We start from the raw sequence: 16,743 nt of genomic DNA on the forward strand, positions 1-16,743 counted from the left end.
AAACATCAGCCTACACTGACTTAGGCCTACATGCAACGCTTCCTGCTTCACGCATTCCGAGCGTTACAAACAATTAATTTGATTTCTACTCCGTGTTGCATAGGCCTAAAGAAACCTTTCTATATTTCTGAAAACAAGTGTGATCTTGATGTTTAAAAAACACTTAATCGTGTGATTTTTTTTTTTATTGAAGCAACGGACACAAACCGTCTTAGGTAATCGCATCAAGGACGAATATCTATAGATTCCATGTTAATAATTGGTGTCTCACTACAGCCTCATTTATGCCAGATATTCACAATTATTTTCATACTCTCTCTGTGGCATTTTACGTTTCGAGAGACAATAAACTTTTAAAACTTTTGTGTGCTTAACCCTTAAAACGCGTGTGGTAATCTTAGCCTCTAAACATCAGAATTGTTATTCCATTTTGTGTACACTCATTGTAAAACAGCTCAGCACTTTAAGGGTTAAAGAGGCTAATCCTTGATCTTCAGCAGGCCTACACCTTAAAAGTGGACGACCAGCGGCTCTACTGCCTTCTGTAAGATCATCATACAGAATGTCTTGTGGAAGTCGACCTCGCAGCATTCAGACAACCTTCAACTATCGTAATTACTAGATCTTATAAGGATTTAAAAAAAAATGTTTCTGTTCTTTGGCTGCGACACAATTGTAAGATGAAGAACATTTATTTGGCTCGCAGGCCGAATATTGTTGGGCATCACTGAGTTGCTGTATAACATTTAGGCCTATCTTCTTCTTCCTCGTTCTCATTGTTATGTTGGAGCTTTCAGATGACTAGACCAAAATATGAGATGAACTGCGCAGTGGTTTCCAAATCAGGGAGCTCTCCATAGTTTTCTTTCTATTGGGGTGTTTGGGGGCCAGTGTATTGTACGGGCCTCATGGTAGGCTAAAGTTAACAGTTTTGAAGGACATGGTCAGCATTTTCTGGTGACACTCCACATGGGCATATTTCACTGGTTCCAAATTTGAGCTTCCGGAACATATCATGTTGTCTCATTCTGCTGTGTCCGGTGCTGAGTCGAGAGATTAGACGTTGATCTTGTCGGGATAGCTTATTATAGGCCTAATAGGCACAATCTTTCTTGTGATTCGGATGAGAGTTTGTCTCTAATCCTAACCCTAACATTTATCAATATAAAAGGCTTGTTTTCGTCACCGAAGATTAATGAGTAATATGCATGGATTCAGGGACACCCTCAAAGTTTCTCTGAAGGCGTTCAGCATAGACCCAGCCACCTGGGAGACAATGACAGATCATCATGGCGTCGCGCTGTGAAAAGTGGCGCACAGGTTGCTGAGGAAAAGAGAACAATGCTGGCAGAAGAAAATTTTAAACGCCAGAGAAGAAAAGCAAGGCCAATGACACTAGCTTCAGCTGGAATAACTTGCCCAGTGTGCAGCCGAACATTCCGGACTCACATAGGTCTCACCAGCCACACGAGGAGGCATAAAACCCCAGTGCAAAGTCCTCAGCCCCCTGGATGACAAAGTGGTCATCATCGAACCACGATGTATGAACTATATATATATAGGCCTATATTATGCCACACCAGCGCAGGCATAACCATTGTCCGCCTGTGGTCGATTTAGATTTTCTTTTCGCCGTCTACGTCTGTCCAATATCGAAATAAAAATAAAAAGATCTAAAACTATTTATCTAATCATCTACATAGATCTAGAAGAATATAGATTTAGACATTTCCTAGATCTAGATTTTTACATTTCTTTTTACAAATAAATAAATTAAAAAAAAAAAAAGCGAAAAAAATCTGGGTATTTTGGGAATTTAATAATACACAGTATTCTCAGGGTTTTTTGAGAGACTAAGCTTATATGTCAACAGTTACTCGTGATCTGACTTAAAAATATCGTTTGATGTTGCTCTGTATCCAGAAAATCTAGATCTATAGATTAGATATTGAATATAGAATTGTTTACCAGTTTAGAGCCTAGATTATTATATTTTGAAATTCCTATTAAAATATATATTTCGACTCTAGATCTATCGAAATAAAATCTTAGCTTTGGTCTTACATTGGTCATTCACTCTCATTGACTGCTTGAGAATCTAAATCTACAATGATGAAGAAAAAGGTACAGACATCACTGTCATCACACTCACACTAATTTCAGACTCAGTTGTCTAATCTACAGTGGCTAGATCTACAAATATAGAACATTAGAAGAACGAACCCCCAGCCCCTGCCTCTAGACTAGAGTCTAGGAGTCTTAGTCAGTGACACTAGCTAGTGTCAGTAGTGACAGTCTAGATCTAGTCAAGGTCTAGATTATAATTAATAATAATAATATAATTATAATATAATCTATTTTATCTATTATTAATATTAAATATTTCTAATCTAGTAGATCTAAATCTTGTATCTACATCTAACTAAAAATTAGATTTAGATTCTAAATTATTTAAGAATCAACTTCTATAGTCTATAGAAATAGATCTACATCTAGATTCAATTTCAATTCTAGATCCTAGACTTAGACGGTAGAGTAGATGATATTCAATTAATATTAAATTAATTTTAAAAATCCAGCATTAAATTTATTATAGCTCAGCGTATGTATAGGATGTCTTTAGGGAGTGACATGTGCGAGCCAGCATAGTCTTCTCTGTGTCAGAAGAGCGTAGAGATGCTGTGCATATTGGCCCGTTTCAAAATGTCCTGGTTGAAGACATGATCCCTCCAGGAGATGCACATTATGCATCGCAGGCAGTGTAAGTGGAAGCTATTTAATCTATGCTCTTGAAGCATGTAAGTTGCCCAGCTCTCACTGCCATAAAGAAGTGTGCTCAGAACACAGGCATTGTAGACTAGGATTTTGGTTCACTTTGTCAATTGGGTATTTTCCCAGACGCGCTTGGAGAGTTTTGCCATTGCTGCAGAAGCCTTTAAGTTCCTATTCTTTTTGTCAACTCAGGTGTCTAAATCTAGCTTGTTGGCTATTGTTGTTCCCAAGTAGGTGAATTCCTGTGCCACTGTAAGAGTGTGATTTCCACTATGTATCGCTGGTATTTCTGCGACATCTTTTGCCAGGATTTGGGTCTAGGAGAGTCTTATGGTACCGTAAGGCTAAACTCTTGACAAGCATTCACAAGCCTCTGTAATCCTTTTTGTGAAAGAGATATGAGTGCAGCATCATCGGCAAACAGCAGTTCCCTAATCAAGATACATTGTCTGTTCATTTGGGCTTTAAGGCGTGCCAGGTTGAATAGCTTTCCTTTGGATCTACTGTGAATATACACTCCATCTTCCAGGGATTTAAAAGCTCTGGTTAGTACGACTGAAAAGAAGGTACCAAATAGTGTTGCAGCCACAACACATTCTTGTTTTACCCCACTCTTGATGGAGAATGACCTAGAGGTGGAACTATCAAACTGTACAGTGCCCTGCATATTTTCATGAAAAGGTGATACTAGTTTCAGTAGCTTGTTTGGATAGCCAATTCTCTCTAATACGGCAAACAGACCAGTTCTGCTGACAAGGTCAAACACCTTGGTCAAGTCAATAAAAGCTATAAAGAGGGGCTGCTTTTGTTCTCTGCTCTTCTCCTGTAGCTGCCGCAGGGAGAAAATCATTATATCTGTTGTGGATCTACCGCCCTTAAGCCACTCTGAGATTCTGGGTAAACTCATTCTGCCAGGATCTGCAGCTGCTTCATTATTACTTTCTAGAGCATAAGCCTTTCCAACTATGGTTTCAAAGGTTGTCATGGCCAGGGGGTGTCAATGGGGATAAGCTTCCATTGTCTATAAAATACTCCTAAAGGCATTTATGTTTCTAGATTAATAAATTATATAAAAAATAAATTGAGAAATGTAGATCTACATTATAATAACCTAATTTGTGCCGATGTGCCTAAACTCAAAACTAAAACTCACTTGTTTTATATATTTCTGATGTTCCTTTAAATTTAAAATTTAAGCTTAAATGTTACAGATTAGCATACTTCCCATAGTATGATGGGGGGGGGGGGGTGTGGCAGTAGAAAGGTTTTGAACCGGGACCATGGAGATGTTCAAGGCACAAACCACATGACCATCTTTAACTCTAGATGGTACTGATTCTGGCTGTCTTCTAACAATTCTATGACTATGTAGATTTAGATCAATATTTTATATCATACTTCTAGAATATAATGAGACTCTCTAGTGACTGATATATCTAATGACTTAATTATGTTTAAGATCTAGACGTGTAGCTGTGGTATTTTATTTTCCACAATATTATCTTTTCTCTTTTTTTTTACACATCCATGGTTACAGGTTAGGCATTTTTAATCACCAGACTTTGCAGCATTTACTAGCCTTTTTCCTTCTTCTGGTGTGTTTACCATCTGCGATCAAGAACCCCCTCGTTAATGCTTGCCATTCATAAGGGCCTATCTTATGTTTCTCCTAACTGTTGGTGTTAGTCTTGAATAGTTACATTCGTCAGTGTATTTTAAGAGTTGATGATATGCAGCTCTCCAGCCCTCAACTATTAGATTTCCATACAAAATATCTTGTGGAAGTCGACCCTGTAGATTTTGATCTACATGTCTAAGCCAGCCAAGGTGTTTACTGCTGATTTCAGTGATCTCATTGTTGATTTTATCTTACCACTTTATCTTCAGAAAACGCCTTAATTAAATGTTGTAGGTGGAAGGTATTGAGTTTCTTTTCTTGCTAACAGTTGGTGAAACATGTTTCACTGCCTAATAGCAGAGTGCTCAACACATAGCTTTGATAGACTAGTGGTTTTGTAATAATAGTCAGCAAAGCATTGACACAGGAATGGAGAAACACGGTCGACAAATCTTGTGTGGTGCCCCAACCTTCCAACAGACTCAAGGAAAGGTGAAACCGTTGTCCCAGATTCTTTTCTGCAAAAGTGGCAAAGTGAATTATTTCTGTTACTGATTTTGAAAGAGTTGATATAATGTTTTTTTGTTTTTTTTCTGGAAGCTCCTTTTTTCTTTCACTTCTTCAGGAGAGATCTACTTTTGGCTTACATATTCTATTATTCTTTGTGTTGAAATATTTGATAGGCTCTATCAGAACCCATATTTTTTGGCATACCATTCATCCTAATGATGCTTCCCTCCCTTAGCCATGGCCCATGAATTTTAGTATTCCATACTTCCACAAAAATAAAAATCCCTATATACATTTCATTTTGTTTTTATAACTCTTTAGTTAGTTATGAGTCAGTCATTGGTATTTGGTGTGTGAATATATATATATATATACAGTGCATTTTTTTGACGGTACACACCGGAATGGTGTACAGGCACCTTTTCAATGTGGGGAAAAAATATAACTTTTCTTGTATTTTAACGTTTATTATTAATTTATTAGTAGTTAAAAGTTAGGCAATCCATCACTGACTACAGGCACATATTTTTGTACAAAAAAGCACTCTATCTATCTATCTATCTATCTATCTCTCTCTCTCTCTATATATATATATATATAGAGAGAGAGAGAGGCAGAGACTATATTTATATCTGGAATCCCTTTTTTTCATGATAGCATTGATTTTTTATATTTTTTTATTTTGGTATTTCTTAATTGTAGTGGGAAAAAATGAACAGGCCAACACCTACAAGTATAGTCTCTTAAGCCCCACAAGTGATCTGCTGAGAGGTTCTATCCATTTTCCTTATATTTCTGCCTTCTTTAGTCTTCTGCAGTGTTAGCCATCCATTTTTTAATTTCTTCTGCATCAATCTCTTCTTTTCTTCTTGCTTTATTTTTTTAAACACACAAGATTATAAGAAGTTATTTGCTACCATTGAAATAAATACTTTTATGTTGTTTTTTTTAGGTACTTCTTATGGGGAAGAGTGGTTCAGGCAAGACCAGTATGCGGTCCATAATATTTGCTAATTATATTGCAAGGGACACAAGAAGGCTAGGTGCAACAAGTAAGTTCTACCTCCACACATACACACTTAATGTTTTCATGGATGGCCATAAGTAGATACCTAGCCAGAGGCAGTTGAAAAAAAAATGTCTGGTTGGCAACTATTTCTTGGATTTCTTGACAAAATCTTAAAAACATTATTAAGTGAAATCAGTTTTCACAGTTAATCTCCTTTATCACTATATTTCAACTATAAATGTATAGGCCTACCATACGATACCATATATAAATCACACCACACCTTACCATACTATACTATTCTAAACTATACAATACTATTCTATAGTAAATGTTTGCTTGTGAGACTTTATGTTTTTCATAAAGCATGCCAGGTATATTGTCATTGTGATGATTGATAAGATTCTAATATTCATTTCTACCACTTAAAGTAGAATATAAATAAAAAACATTTTAAAAGTAGCATTCACTAGGAAAAGAAAGTAGCACCAGCATTAATTTTCTTTTAATTTAATTCTTTGGGTTAGGGCAGTGATGCTCAACCTAATTCGACTTGCGGGCCATTTTAATTTCTAGCACTAGCGTCGCGGGCCACATCAAGAAAAGGTACAAAAATGAAATAAAATTGACTAACAACTATTTTATTAGAAACCCTTAGGGATCTAGTATTTGCATTAATTAATTGAATATTTAAAGTTTATATTCTTTTTTTTTACGAGTCGGAAAATGGCTTCATTTCTTTACTTACACTGAGAGCAATATTGTAGCCAGCATTACCACCGACTCATTTTCTGGTCTCTTATTGGTAAATATTTTCATGGATTTTCAAATCTCTAAGCATAGTTTAACAATCTTTTCTTCGCGGCTGAAACCAAGAATACCGCCATATTTGTTTCATAATTCCGTTTTTATGTTGTTTTTCAACCAAATACATTTTCTTTATAAAACGAACATATAGGCCTATCATTATTTCCACAAAAAAAAAATAAAGATCCGTTCACTTTTCCTGGCCCTAAATTCCGAGTCCGATGTCTCAAAAGTACAACTGTTAAAGGTCATGGTGCCAATCTATCAGATAAAAAATGAAGCCCTTATCAAAGATAAAGATATGTTTTTCAATTTATTATTCTTTTGGTGGTAGGATTTTCTACACATAGTGCCGATGTTTCTGTGGGCCGGATTGAACCACGTCGCGGGCCGGATCTGGCCCGCGGGCCGTATTTTGGGCACCACTGGGTTAGGGTAATGTAATTCTTTGTTATCATATTGTGAAAACATTCCGACACAATCCAACCAATGAGATATACATCATAGGATGTAACATGTAAGCAACCAACAGCTCTTTCATCATTTTGTCATTTTGACATTTGTTTCATTTGTCATTTGGCTTTAAAAATCATTTGTATGCAACGCTATCACTATATAACTGAGATGTTCTGTTGTGAGAACCATTTTTAGTTTGTAAGTTCCTTTGACAATCAGAGCATCATTGTGATCAGGGAAGTAAAGTATGGTAAAGACAATTAAGTATCACATATTATTTTGTCACATCTTTATTTTAAAGTGAAGCCCAAGGTTCACCAGCTCCTGATTTTTCCTCAAGGTTGACTCCCAAACACTTTCCTATGTTTGGGTATGGCCACAAGGCAGTGGAGATTTGGATTCAAAGTGTTCCTTCTCCTAGGAGTTGGACTGGTTGTTAGAGGCTATTTGAGACCTACTGTCATTGATAAAAAGTGATATTTTCATTGTCATGTATTTCAGAATTGATTTACCAGCTGAAGAAAACATAATGTTATTAAGTGATGTAGGATCATTGATTTGTTTTTTTTAATGAACCTGAATTCAAATTAAAAAAAAAAATTCTGTCTGTTTTAGTTGATGTGGAGCACTCACATGTCCGATTCTTAGGCAACTTGGTACTGAATCTTTGGGATTGTGGAGGGTAAGAACTTATTTTTACAATTCATTAGCAATTCATGTGATAGACTTAATATCTCATCCTTCTAACGATTATTTGCCTCATTTTGGGTTCCATACAGAAAATGAAAATTTAAAAAAATCAGGAAAAGTTGAGATTTAGCAGTAAATATAGTTGACTTCTGACAGTCTGTCTGTTACTGGACTGGAAAAAGGAGGGGGCTGTCATATTACTAAAAAAAAATATTGGATTACCTGTACTTCTAATAATTTAACTGTATATATCAAGAGAGTTCTATTTATCATGTCATATGATATTCAGTAGACTTTCAAAGATATAAAATAAAAAAAAATGAAAAAGAAAAATTGATTGATATAAAGAATTCAAAACATATGATTTCAGCTTTCACATACTGTATTAAACATAAATATATTACAATTTAAGACTACTTACTACAATATACATTTAAGTCATTGATTAACATGCATGACTAGATTGACACTTGAAATGTAATTATCTTCTTTGAAGTAACATCTGTAATATATAAAATAAGATACATTAATTGCACCAAAAGATACATTAATTGTACCAATCTATGTCTGTGCCACATCAGATTACTGAGTGTGTCAGACTATCAAGTATCAACTAGCTCTAACCTAATAACTTAAGAGCGCTTAAGGAACATTATCCATGCTATAATGACACTAAGGAAGAAGGAATACTTATACGACTTTGTCCTAGCATATGAAATAAGAAATGAACCTTTATCTTTATGCCTCTGAGTATTTTATTACTTTGTGTTTTTGTATTTGCAAGTTATAGTTCAGTGTTAGGATTAGAAATGAACAGAAAAACATTTTTTTTTTATTGACATCAATCTGGAACACAGACATTAATTAATGATTTTGAACAAGTTAAAAAATTCTGTTGTTAGTATTAGAATAGGTTATAATGTTTAGGAATAGAAATATGTAAATATACTTTCCTAATCAAGTTTCCAACGTCGACTTTGTCAGGCAAGAGGCTTTCATGGAGAATTACTTTGCTTCTCAACGTGACAATATTTTTCGGAATGTTGAAGTTCTGATCTATGTCTTTGATGTGGAGAGTCGAGAGTTAGAGAAAGATATCCACTACTATCAGTCCTGCTTGGAGGCCATACTACAAAATTCACCAGAAGCCCAAATTTTTTGTCTAATCCACAAGATGGACTTAGTGCAGGATGATCAGAGGGAAATCGTAAGGACTGACTTACTTTACAAATTATTATTACAAAAACATTATATATATATATATATATATATATATATATATATATATATATATATATATATATGGGAAGCGTGGTCGAGAGGCCAAGTGCGCTTGAACTTGGCTTGGCTTGGCTACCTAGAAGGGGGCTCGAGGTTCGACACCCGACTCTGGCAGAGTTGTGTTTACTGAGCGCCTTAAGGCAGCACGGAAAACCAACTCCTATATACCCCCCTCCCCCAACTGGTCCACAAATGAGATTGCACTAAAAGCGCTCTGAGCATGCTATAAGCATGAAAGTAGCGCTATATAAAAGCTGTAATAATATATGGATGATGGGCCAAGAATATAATTTTAGTCTTTTTCAATTTTATGGTTGGAGCAAATTTTTATATATATATATATATATATATATATATATATATATATATATATATATATATATATATATATATATATATATATATATGTATAATTTGAAAAGTTTTTCTTACATTCTCTAACATATGGGTTTAAGATTTTATTATGTAATGGAGAATAGAAAGTGAAACTTGAATGTTGTTCACCATACTGATTCCAACTCAAGGTTATTATCTTGAGGTCATCTACCTTCTCTCTCGCAGCTATCATAGTTGTTTTTTTTTTCGTGCTTAACGTCAAACCTAGTGGAGATGGGCCATAAACAAGAGAGAGTCCTCTGTCCTGAAATGGATTATTTTCTCCTAGAAATTTCTAGAAATATCAATTTCATTACTGAACTTATAAGTTTCATTATATTCCATAGAAATAAAAATTAGTATTTCCTAATCCAAAACTTTCTGCAGAATGCAGAGATTAATTTTAGATAAGGATTGAACATAAACCCTCTTAACAACAGTAACAGATAGCTAGAATGATTTCACAATAGTGAAAAAAAAGGAACTTAATTTATACCTTTTAAATTCTCTTTTTAAAATCGTATTTTCCAAAAAATTACTTGTTAATGTTGGCAATTTAAAATCAATATCAATCCTATATTGTTTGTGCCATTATTACAGATATTCAATGAAAGACAAGAAGACTTGAAACGGTTATCCAAACCCTTGGATTGCACATGTTTTGCTACTTCTATATGGGATGAAACATTGTACAAGGTTAGGCATACTATATAATGTTACTGTTATTCTTAATAAGACCTAGAAATTCAATATAAACAAGACAGCGTCACATTCGTCAACCTCTAAAGATAAACACGTTTAGGGTTAGGAATAACCTTAACATGGTTTGGAGGCTGAGTGATAAAGCACTTGAACCATAGTCCCGAGTGTGAAGACAGGGATTTTGAATTTCGAGTTAATAGGGTGCCTCGGAGTTCACCCATCTCTAATGAGTACCTGGCATTAGTTGGGGAAAAGTAACGGCAGTTGGTCGTTGTGTTGTGACGTGACACCTTTGATAACCATGGGCCACAGAAACCCAACTTCCCTCTAGGCCACGTTGTCTGAAAAGGGAATTTGACATGTTTTATTATGTGCTAGTTATATGTATTAGTTTTATAGTTTTGTGATGTATTCCCAAATCCAATGAGTTTCATATAAATCAAAACACATTTATGGCGGTGAGTATTTTGATATGCTCTTTGACTGGATTAATTGTTGATGTTTTAATAGCTCACTGTGTTAACAAATATATAAGGGAAAGTGATCTCTTGTCAAAGCAGTTTTTTATATGTTGAAATCACTGACTGACAGCTTTGCACGCAAACACAAACAAATGTAATATTTGAAATTGTAGTACTACAAGATAATAACTTTCATTACATTTTCATCTGTTCAAATCACTGACAGTTCTGAAAGCAAACACCATCAGGTCCATGTTCTAGTGAAGTTATAGTACAAGAAAGTAACTGACATCATATTAAGGAATGTATTTAATGCCACTCTTTGCTTCTCAGATATTTTTGGCTTGGCTTGAAAGCCATTCTTCTGGTCTCTTCCTTTTTTATATTTGTTTGTTTAGGTAGTTTGTCTACATTGTGTACTAGTGAGGTTTTAGTACAACAAGAATGTAACTGTTAGAAGAATTTGCATGTATCACTTTACTCTGCTTCATATACAGTTTTGGTTTGGTTTGAAAGCCATTTTTTTTTTTTTTTTTTTTTTTTTTTTTTTTGTAAGTTAGATTGTTTGAATCTAATTAATGCTTTTGCTGATGAATTGATCTCAGACCTATCTTCATTGATGTTTGTGTTTTCTCTGTGCATTCATCTTGTAAAGTTTTCAGATGTGCATATATGTGGGAAGCGTGGTCGAGAGGCTTAAGTGCGCTTAAACTTGGCTTGGCTTGGCTACCTAGAAGGGGGCTCGAGGTTTGACACCCGACTCGGGCAGAGTTGTGTTTACTGAGCGCCTGAAGGCAGCGCGGAAACCAACTCCTAGATACCCCCTCCCCCCCACTGGTCCACAAATGAGATTGGACCAAAGCGCTGTGAGCATGCTAAAAGCATGAAAGTAGCGCTATATAAAAAAAAGCTATAAATATACTGCAATGTTTGTAGATGTCTGCAGTTGGTAAGACTTGTGTGAGTTTTTGGGGGTCACTTCAATGTCCTTTTACTATTTCTGTTTATTTATCCTCTTAGAAATTCTTTGCTTTTAACTTTCTATTGTTGGTAGTCTGGTTCAGCATCAGCTCCTCAGTTGTCTCATACACCTGATCCATGCCTTGAATCAATTAGAACATGGTCTATTTGATTATTGGTAGTTTCATTTGGTGTGATCTAGGGAGCTGTACGGTTATCTTTGCCAAAAAGACTCTGTAGCTTGTAGCAAAGAGAACTTGCATGAAAAAAATAATATAATAATGCTTCACTACATTTCAAATTGGCATACAAAAAGGCGTAAAACTGCCTTGTCACATTTGAAAGAGTTTAATAGAAGTGGGTTACTTTGAAAGTCAATTTCTTTGATGTATTGTAAACATCTAGAAAATAAACATCTTTTACTGTAAACCATTTGGAAATACCACTGTCTTAGGTCTGATCATTGATATATCATCTTCCTCTTTAGTTAAATGTTTTGGCGCAGACTTTTTTTTTTTATATATATACAAAATTCATCCACATTTCATTGTATGACAGTTGGGAGAAGTTTGTTTAGACATTAAACAATGTCTTCTATATAAGTCACAACACAACTAAATTAAGTCAAGACAGTTCATTCTTTACTGCACACTAATAATTGGTGTGATACCTTTACTTCTCCCCAGGCCTGGTCATCTATTGTGTATAAACTTATCCCCAATGTTCAACAATTAGAAGAGAATTTGTCTAACTTTGCTGCTATACTGGATGCTGATGAGGTCCTGCTCTTTGAAAAAGCCACATTTTTGGTAAGAATTTCTTTCAGAACTTAAAGTCAATAAGAAAAGTAATTAATGGATTTTATCATTTCTGTTATTAACAGTTTATGAGAATAATGTTGCTGAACTTTTTACAAAGATTTCTAGTCTTTATAGTGCAGGGGTTCTCAACCTGTGGGTTGCAACCCCTTTGGTGTGAAATGACCATTTGCCATGGGTCACCTAAGAACATTGGAAATTTTGTTTTTACGTCTATTTTTTATGAAAAGTTTTTTACTGTTTTTTTTTCTTTTTCATCATTTCTTAAGTGCTATAACAAGCATCTTTGTACCAAAGATGGTATACACCTACACTTGAAGGCATCAAGCAAATAAATATCCTGATTATGACATTATGACATGAATCATGAATCGATTGTGAATGGTCAATTAATTTTTTTTTTTAATTTAATTGTCATTCGAAAATAGATGTTCAGACAAAGTTTTAATTGTCATAACATTTTGGAATGACTGTCTGTCAAACGCTTTGCTTAACTTCATTGCAGGATCAAACAATATTTCAATTGTTAAAGAAATTGAAGCTAGTAATATGCCATTGTTTTATAGTCTATGATATTGAATTCATTACGAAACATCCCATGAAAATGGATCTCGAACAAAAGAATGTTAGAAAAGAAAATATTATGACACATTATTGGGGTTTGATTTTACTTAACTAATTCAAGCAGCAATTGTAAAACTCTGGTGCAGAGATGTTCAATCTTTGAGGATAAGGACATTTAGCATTCTAAACTGAAACTTGTATATATATATTTTTATAATGAAAAAACAAATATTCATTAATTACAATGACTGTTATGTTTACATATCTTCATGTCTTTATTGTTTCAATGTCTTGTTTTCTGTAAAACAGTTATTGGCTGAAGTTTTGTTTTGTTGTTTTTTTTTCATGCAAAAATCTCATCCTGTTTCTTTTGCTAAAACATTTACAGAACAGAAAATACAGATTTATTCATTGTTATGAAATGGAAGGCATGACTAAACAAGTTTACAACACTTAGTTCATCAATTCATTTTTTATTTTTGTTACTCTAATAAATCATTTATTTTTTGTATTGCCCCCTAAAATCATTGCAGAGCTATCCAAAAAAAAACAAAAACATCCATCCACATATACACTTTAAAGCCAACATAAATTCTGGCCTTGCTGTCCTCCAAAAATAGAACAAGTGCAGCCTGTGCTCAAATTTTCAGGCCAAATTTTAAACTCATTACAGCAGTACTTAAAGTAGAAAACAAGTTCTATGATGGAATACAAGCACCATCAAATATTATTGTCTTTACAGACTCAAAATATATTCTTCAAGCATTGACTAGTAACGTCTGGTCTAGCCCAAGAACGTTGACCACATTAAGCATGATAACCCATCATAGTTTCACATTTCAATATCACAGTCACAAAACATTGTATCCCTGGGCACGTAGATGTCATGGAAAATGAAAAGGCTGATATGTTATTAAAGGCAAAGTCATCCAAAAGAGCCTACATCTCAGCAGACAAAAAGCTTTCTAGAAGATCATCTAAAAAAAAATATTTTTGTTTTCTTACAAGTTACTGACTTTTGTTTGTAATAATAATTGATTCATTATTGTTTACTATCATGAAAGACTTAAAAAAGACTATAAAAAGACTTGGTTTTTTGTTAAATAAATGATTTGATTTCTCATCTAATGGCATTCAACTTAATACTTTTCAGGTGATCTCATACTGTGAACGAGTGCCTCACAAAGATGTACACAGGTTTGAAAAGATTAGCAACATAATCAAGCAGTTCAAACTAAGTTGCAGTAAAATTGGTGCATCCTTTGATTCTATGGAAGTTAGGAACTCCCAGTTTGCTGCCTTTATTGAACTGTTTACTCCAAATATGGTTGTCATGGTAGTTATGTCTGACACATCTATACGTAAGTATTACCTTTAATATCTCATTACTTTAAAGAAGTAAAAAGTCTATGAAACTTTTTTTTATGCTGAGGAAACTATTTTTAGCAACCAATGTACTTTTTGTTCTTTTAGCTAGTTTACATGTCGGCCTTCTATCATGGAGTCTCAAGTTTGAATTGAGACTCAAGCAACTTTCTTTCTTTTTGTTTTTTAAATACCGGTAATTGATGCAATTTCACTCAATATAAGTTAGGTTGTTGTTTTTATATTTAACTTGTTTTCAAATACAATAGCAAATAGTTATAACAATTATATATTTGTCTTTAAAAAAAAAAAAGGGCAGTGACCATACACCTTGTCTTGTGGTAAAACAAATGGCCAATCTAGGTTTAATTATCTTAATGTAATTGATTTGTTATATCAGCTTTTAGATAGCTTTTTGTTTTCCTTTTTTTTTTAGCGTCTGCTGCCACTCAGTTAAACATCAAGAATGCCAGAAAACATTTTGAAAAGTTGGAAACTCTGGTCCCTAACCCTAAATCTTCTATCATGGAGTCTTGAGTTTGAATTCAGACTCAAGCAACTTTCTTTCTTTCTTTTTTTTTTAAATACCGGTAATTGATTGCAATTTCACTCAATATTAGTTAGTTTTTTTTTCTTATTTAACTTGTTTTCAAACACAAAAGCAAATAATCATAACAAATTATTTAACATTTGTCTTTAGAAAAAGGGCAGTGACCTAACACCTTGTCTAGTGGTAAAACAAATGGCCATTCTTGGTTTAAGTAACTTAATGTAATTGATTTGTTCATAGTTCTTATTTAGGTTTTTGTTTTCATTTTTTTAGCGTCTGCTGCCACTCAGTTAAACATCAAGAATGCCAGAAAACATTTTGAAAAGTTGGAAAGTCTGGTGACTCCTCCTAAAAGCATGACTGCCACTTCCACTTCCACCTTACGTTGAACTTGAAATGAAATGAAATGAAGAGACTCTTACTTAGGTCTAAGCTCAGAGCCTATGATGTAATCAGTTCATAAAAATCGACTGATTTAAACACTTACACTCTAATCTAATGACTCTGTATGTTAAGATTAAAGCCTTCGAATTATAGATACTTGTAACTAAAGTTTTTGAAAAGGTTTTAAAAGAAAGTCATATTTTATGTGTAGCTTAGAGGTTTAAGAATTTAAGGTTAACCACATAATGTCTACTTTTTAATATTTGTTTTACTGAAAAAGAATAACATACAGGAAATTAACAATTCACTAAATGTTCTTGTTTTATAAAAATTTTGGCTTTTATTTTTATGGTACTAAAGACTATGCATTTTTTTGATGTAAAATATAATGTTAACTATAGAATGATTGTATAAAAGTGCAGTTGACAAACTAAACTAGATAGTTTAAGGTTAGGATTGGAGTATCCCACTGGCATGTACATTATTTTAGGCCTAAGTTGTAGTCATGTTTATAACAATTTATTTTATTTTTTTAAATGTGATAATGAGGATTGATGATTGGAAGCAGTGGCTGGTCAGATATGCATAAATCCTTTTTTTTTGTTTTTTTGTTAAGTGTTGTTTTATTATTAAATTGATAAAATGATTTGTATTTGATGTCACAAACGTTGCATGTGACAAAGAATGATTTATATTTGATATCATAAACATTGCTAGTAACACATAGAATGATTGGTATTTGATATTATATGTGACAAAGGATGATTTGTATTTGATGTCACAAACATTGCATGTGACCAAGAATGATTTGTATTTGATGTCATATGTGACACAATGATTTGTATTTGATGCTGCAAATATTGCAGGTAAAAAAAATAGATTTTCATTTGAAATATATTTAAACACTGACCATCCCCTGGCACCTTTAGATCACCCTCCAAATTTTGTATTATACATAAATCTGAACTGGTTTTAAAAAATGTTTTTTTTTTATAACACTTTGAGCCACTAATTAGTTGATAGTCCCATCCTGACCTACATATTAGCTGCTCTTGTAGTGTACATCTTTTGATGACCATGAAAAATCACCTACGTTGTAATAAAAGTCATGATTTATGTTTTTATTTGATTTAAGCCTTTGGAACATAATCATGACTTTGAACTTGTGTATTGCATCATATATATGTTTATCAGTCTAAAACTGGTGTGCTTACAAAGACTCTTTATTTTTCCCCTTCCCATGTAGCAAAAGTGGAACCAGAATGTCTTAAGTTTGAGGGAGTGTTGTAGCAGGTCGTTGACTTGTAATCCTAAACTGCTGGTAGACAGTGATTGGTTGGAAATGATTGAATTATGTTGTGATGTCTATTTTTTTCATTTAAGAAATTTGTATTCTAAAAATAAAATAGACTGAAAAGAGA

The 16,743-nt window shown here is 33.8% G+C and overlaps 1 protein-coding gene across 2 annotated transcripts; it reads left to right on the top strand.

Moving 5' to 3' along the window:
- The first annotated feature begins 1,843 nt into the window (after positions 1 to 1,843).
- On the top strand, positions 1,844 to 16,743 carry LOC106052742 (ras-related GTP-binding protein A-like). Of its 2 annotated transcripts, XR_008773733.1 has the most exons (9): positions 1,844 to 2,124; positions 5,853 to 5,952; positions 7,788 to 7,854; positions 8,847 to 9,069; positions 10,119 to 10,214; positions 12,328 to 12,450; positions 14,177 to 14,384; positions 14,825 to 14,978; positions 15,212 to 16,743. XR_008773733.1 is itself a non-coding variant. In XM_056004524.1 (8 exons), exons 1-8 carry the CDS (start codon positions 2,110 to 2,112, stop codon positions 15,325 to 15,327), a joined length of 948 nt encoding a protein of 315 aa, XP_055860499.1. In that variant the 5' UTR covers positions 1,844 to 2,109; the 3' UTR covers positions 15,328 to 16,743. The 2 variants fall into 2 exon arrangements, 1 of the variants encoding a protein (XP_055860499.1); XM_056004524.1 differs by lacking the exon at positions 14,825 to 14,978.

The sequence above is a fragment of the Biomphalaria glabrata genome, chromosome 11 (genome assembly GCF_947242115.1).
Source record: "Biomphalaria glabrata chromosome 11, xgBioGlab47.1, whole genome shotgun sequence".
In the NCBI taxonomy this organism is placed as follows: domain Eukaryota; kingdom Metazoa; phylum Mollusca; class Gastropoda; family Planorbidae; genus Biomphalaria; species Biomphalaria glabrata.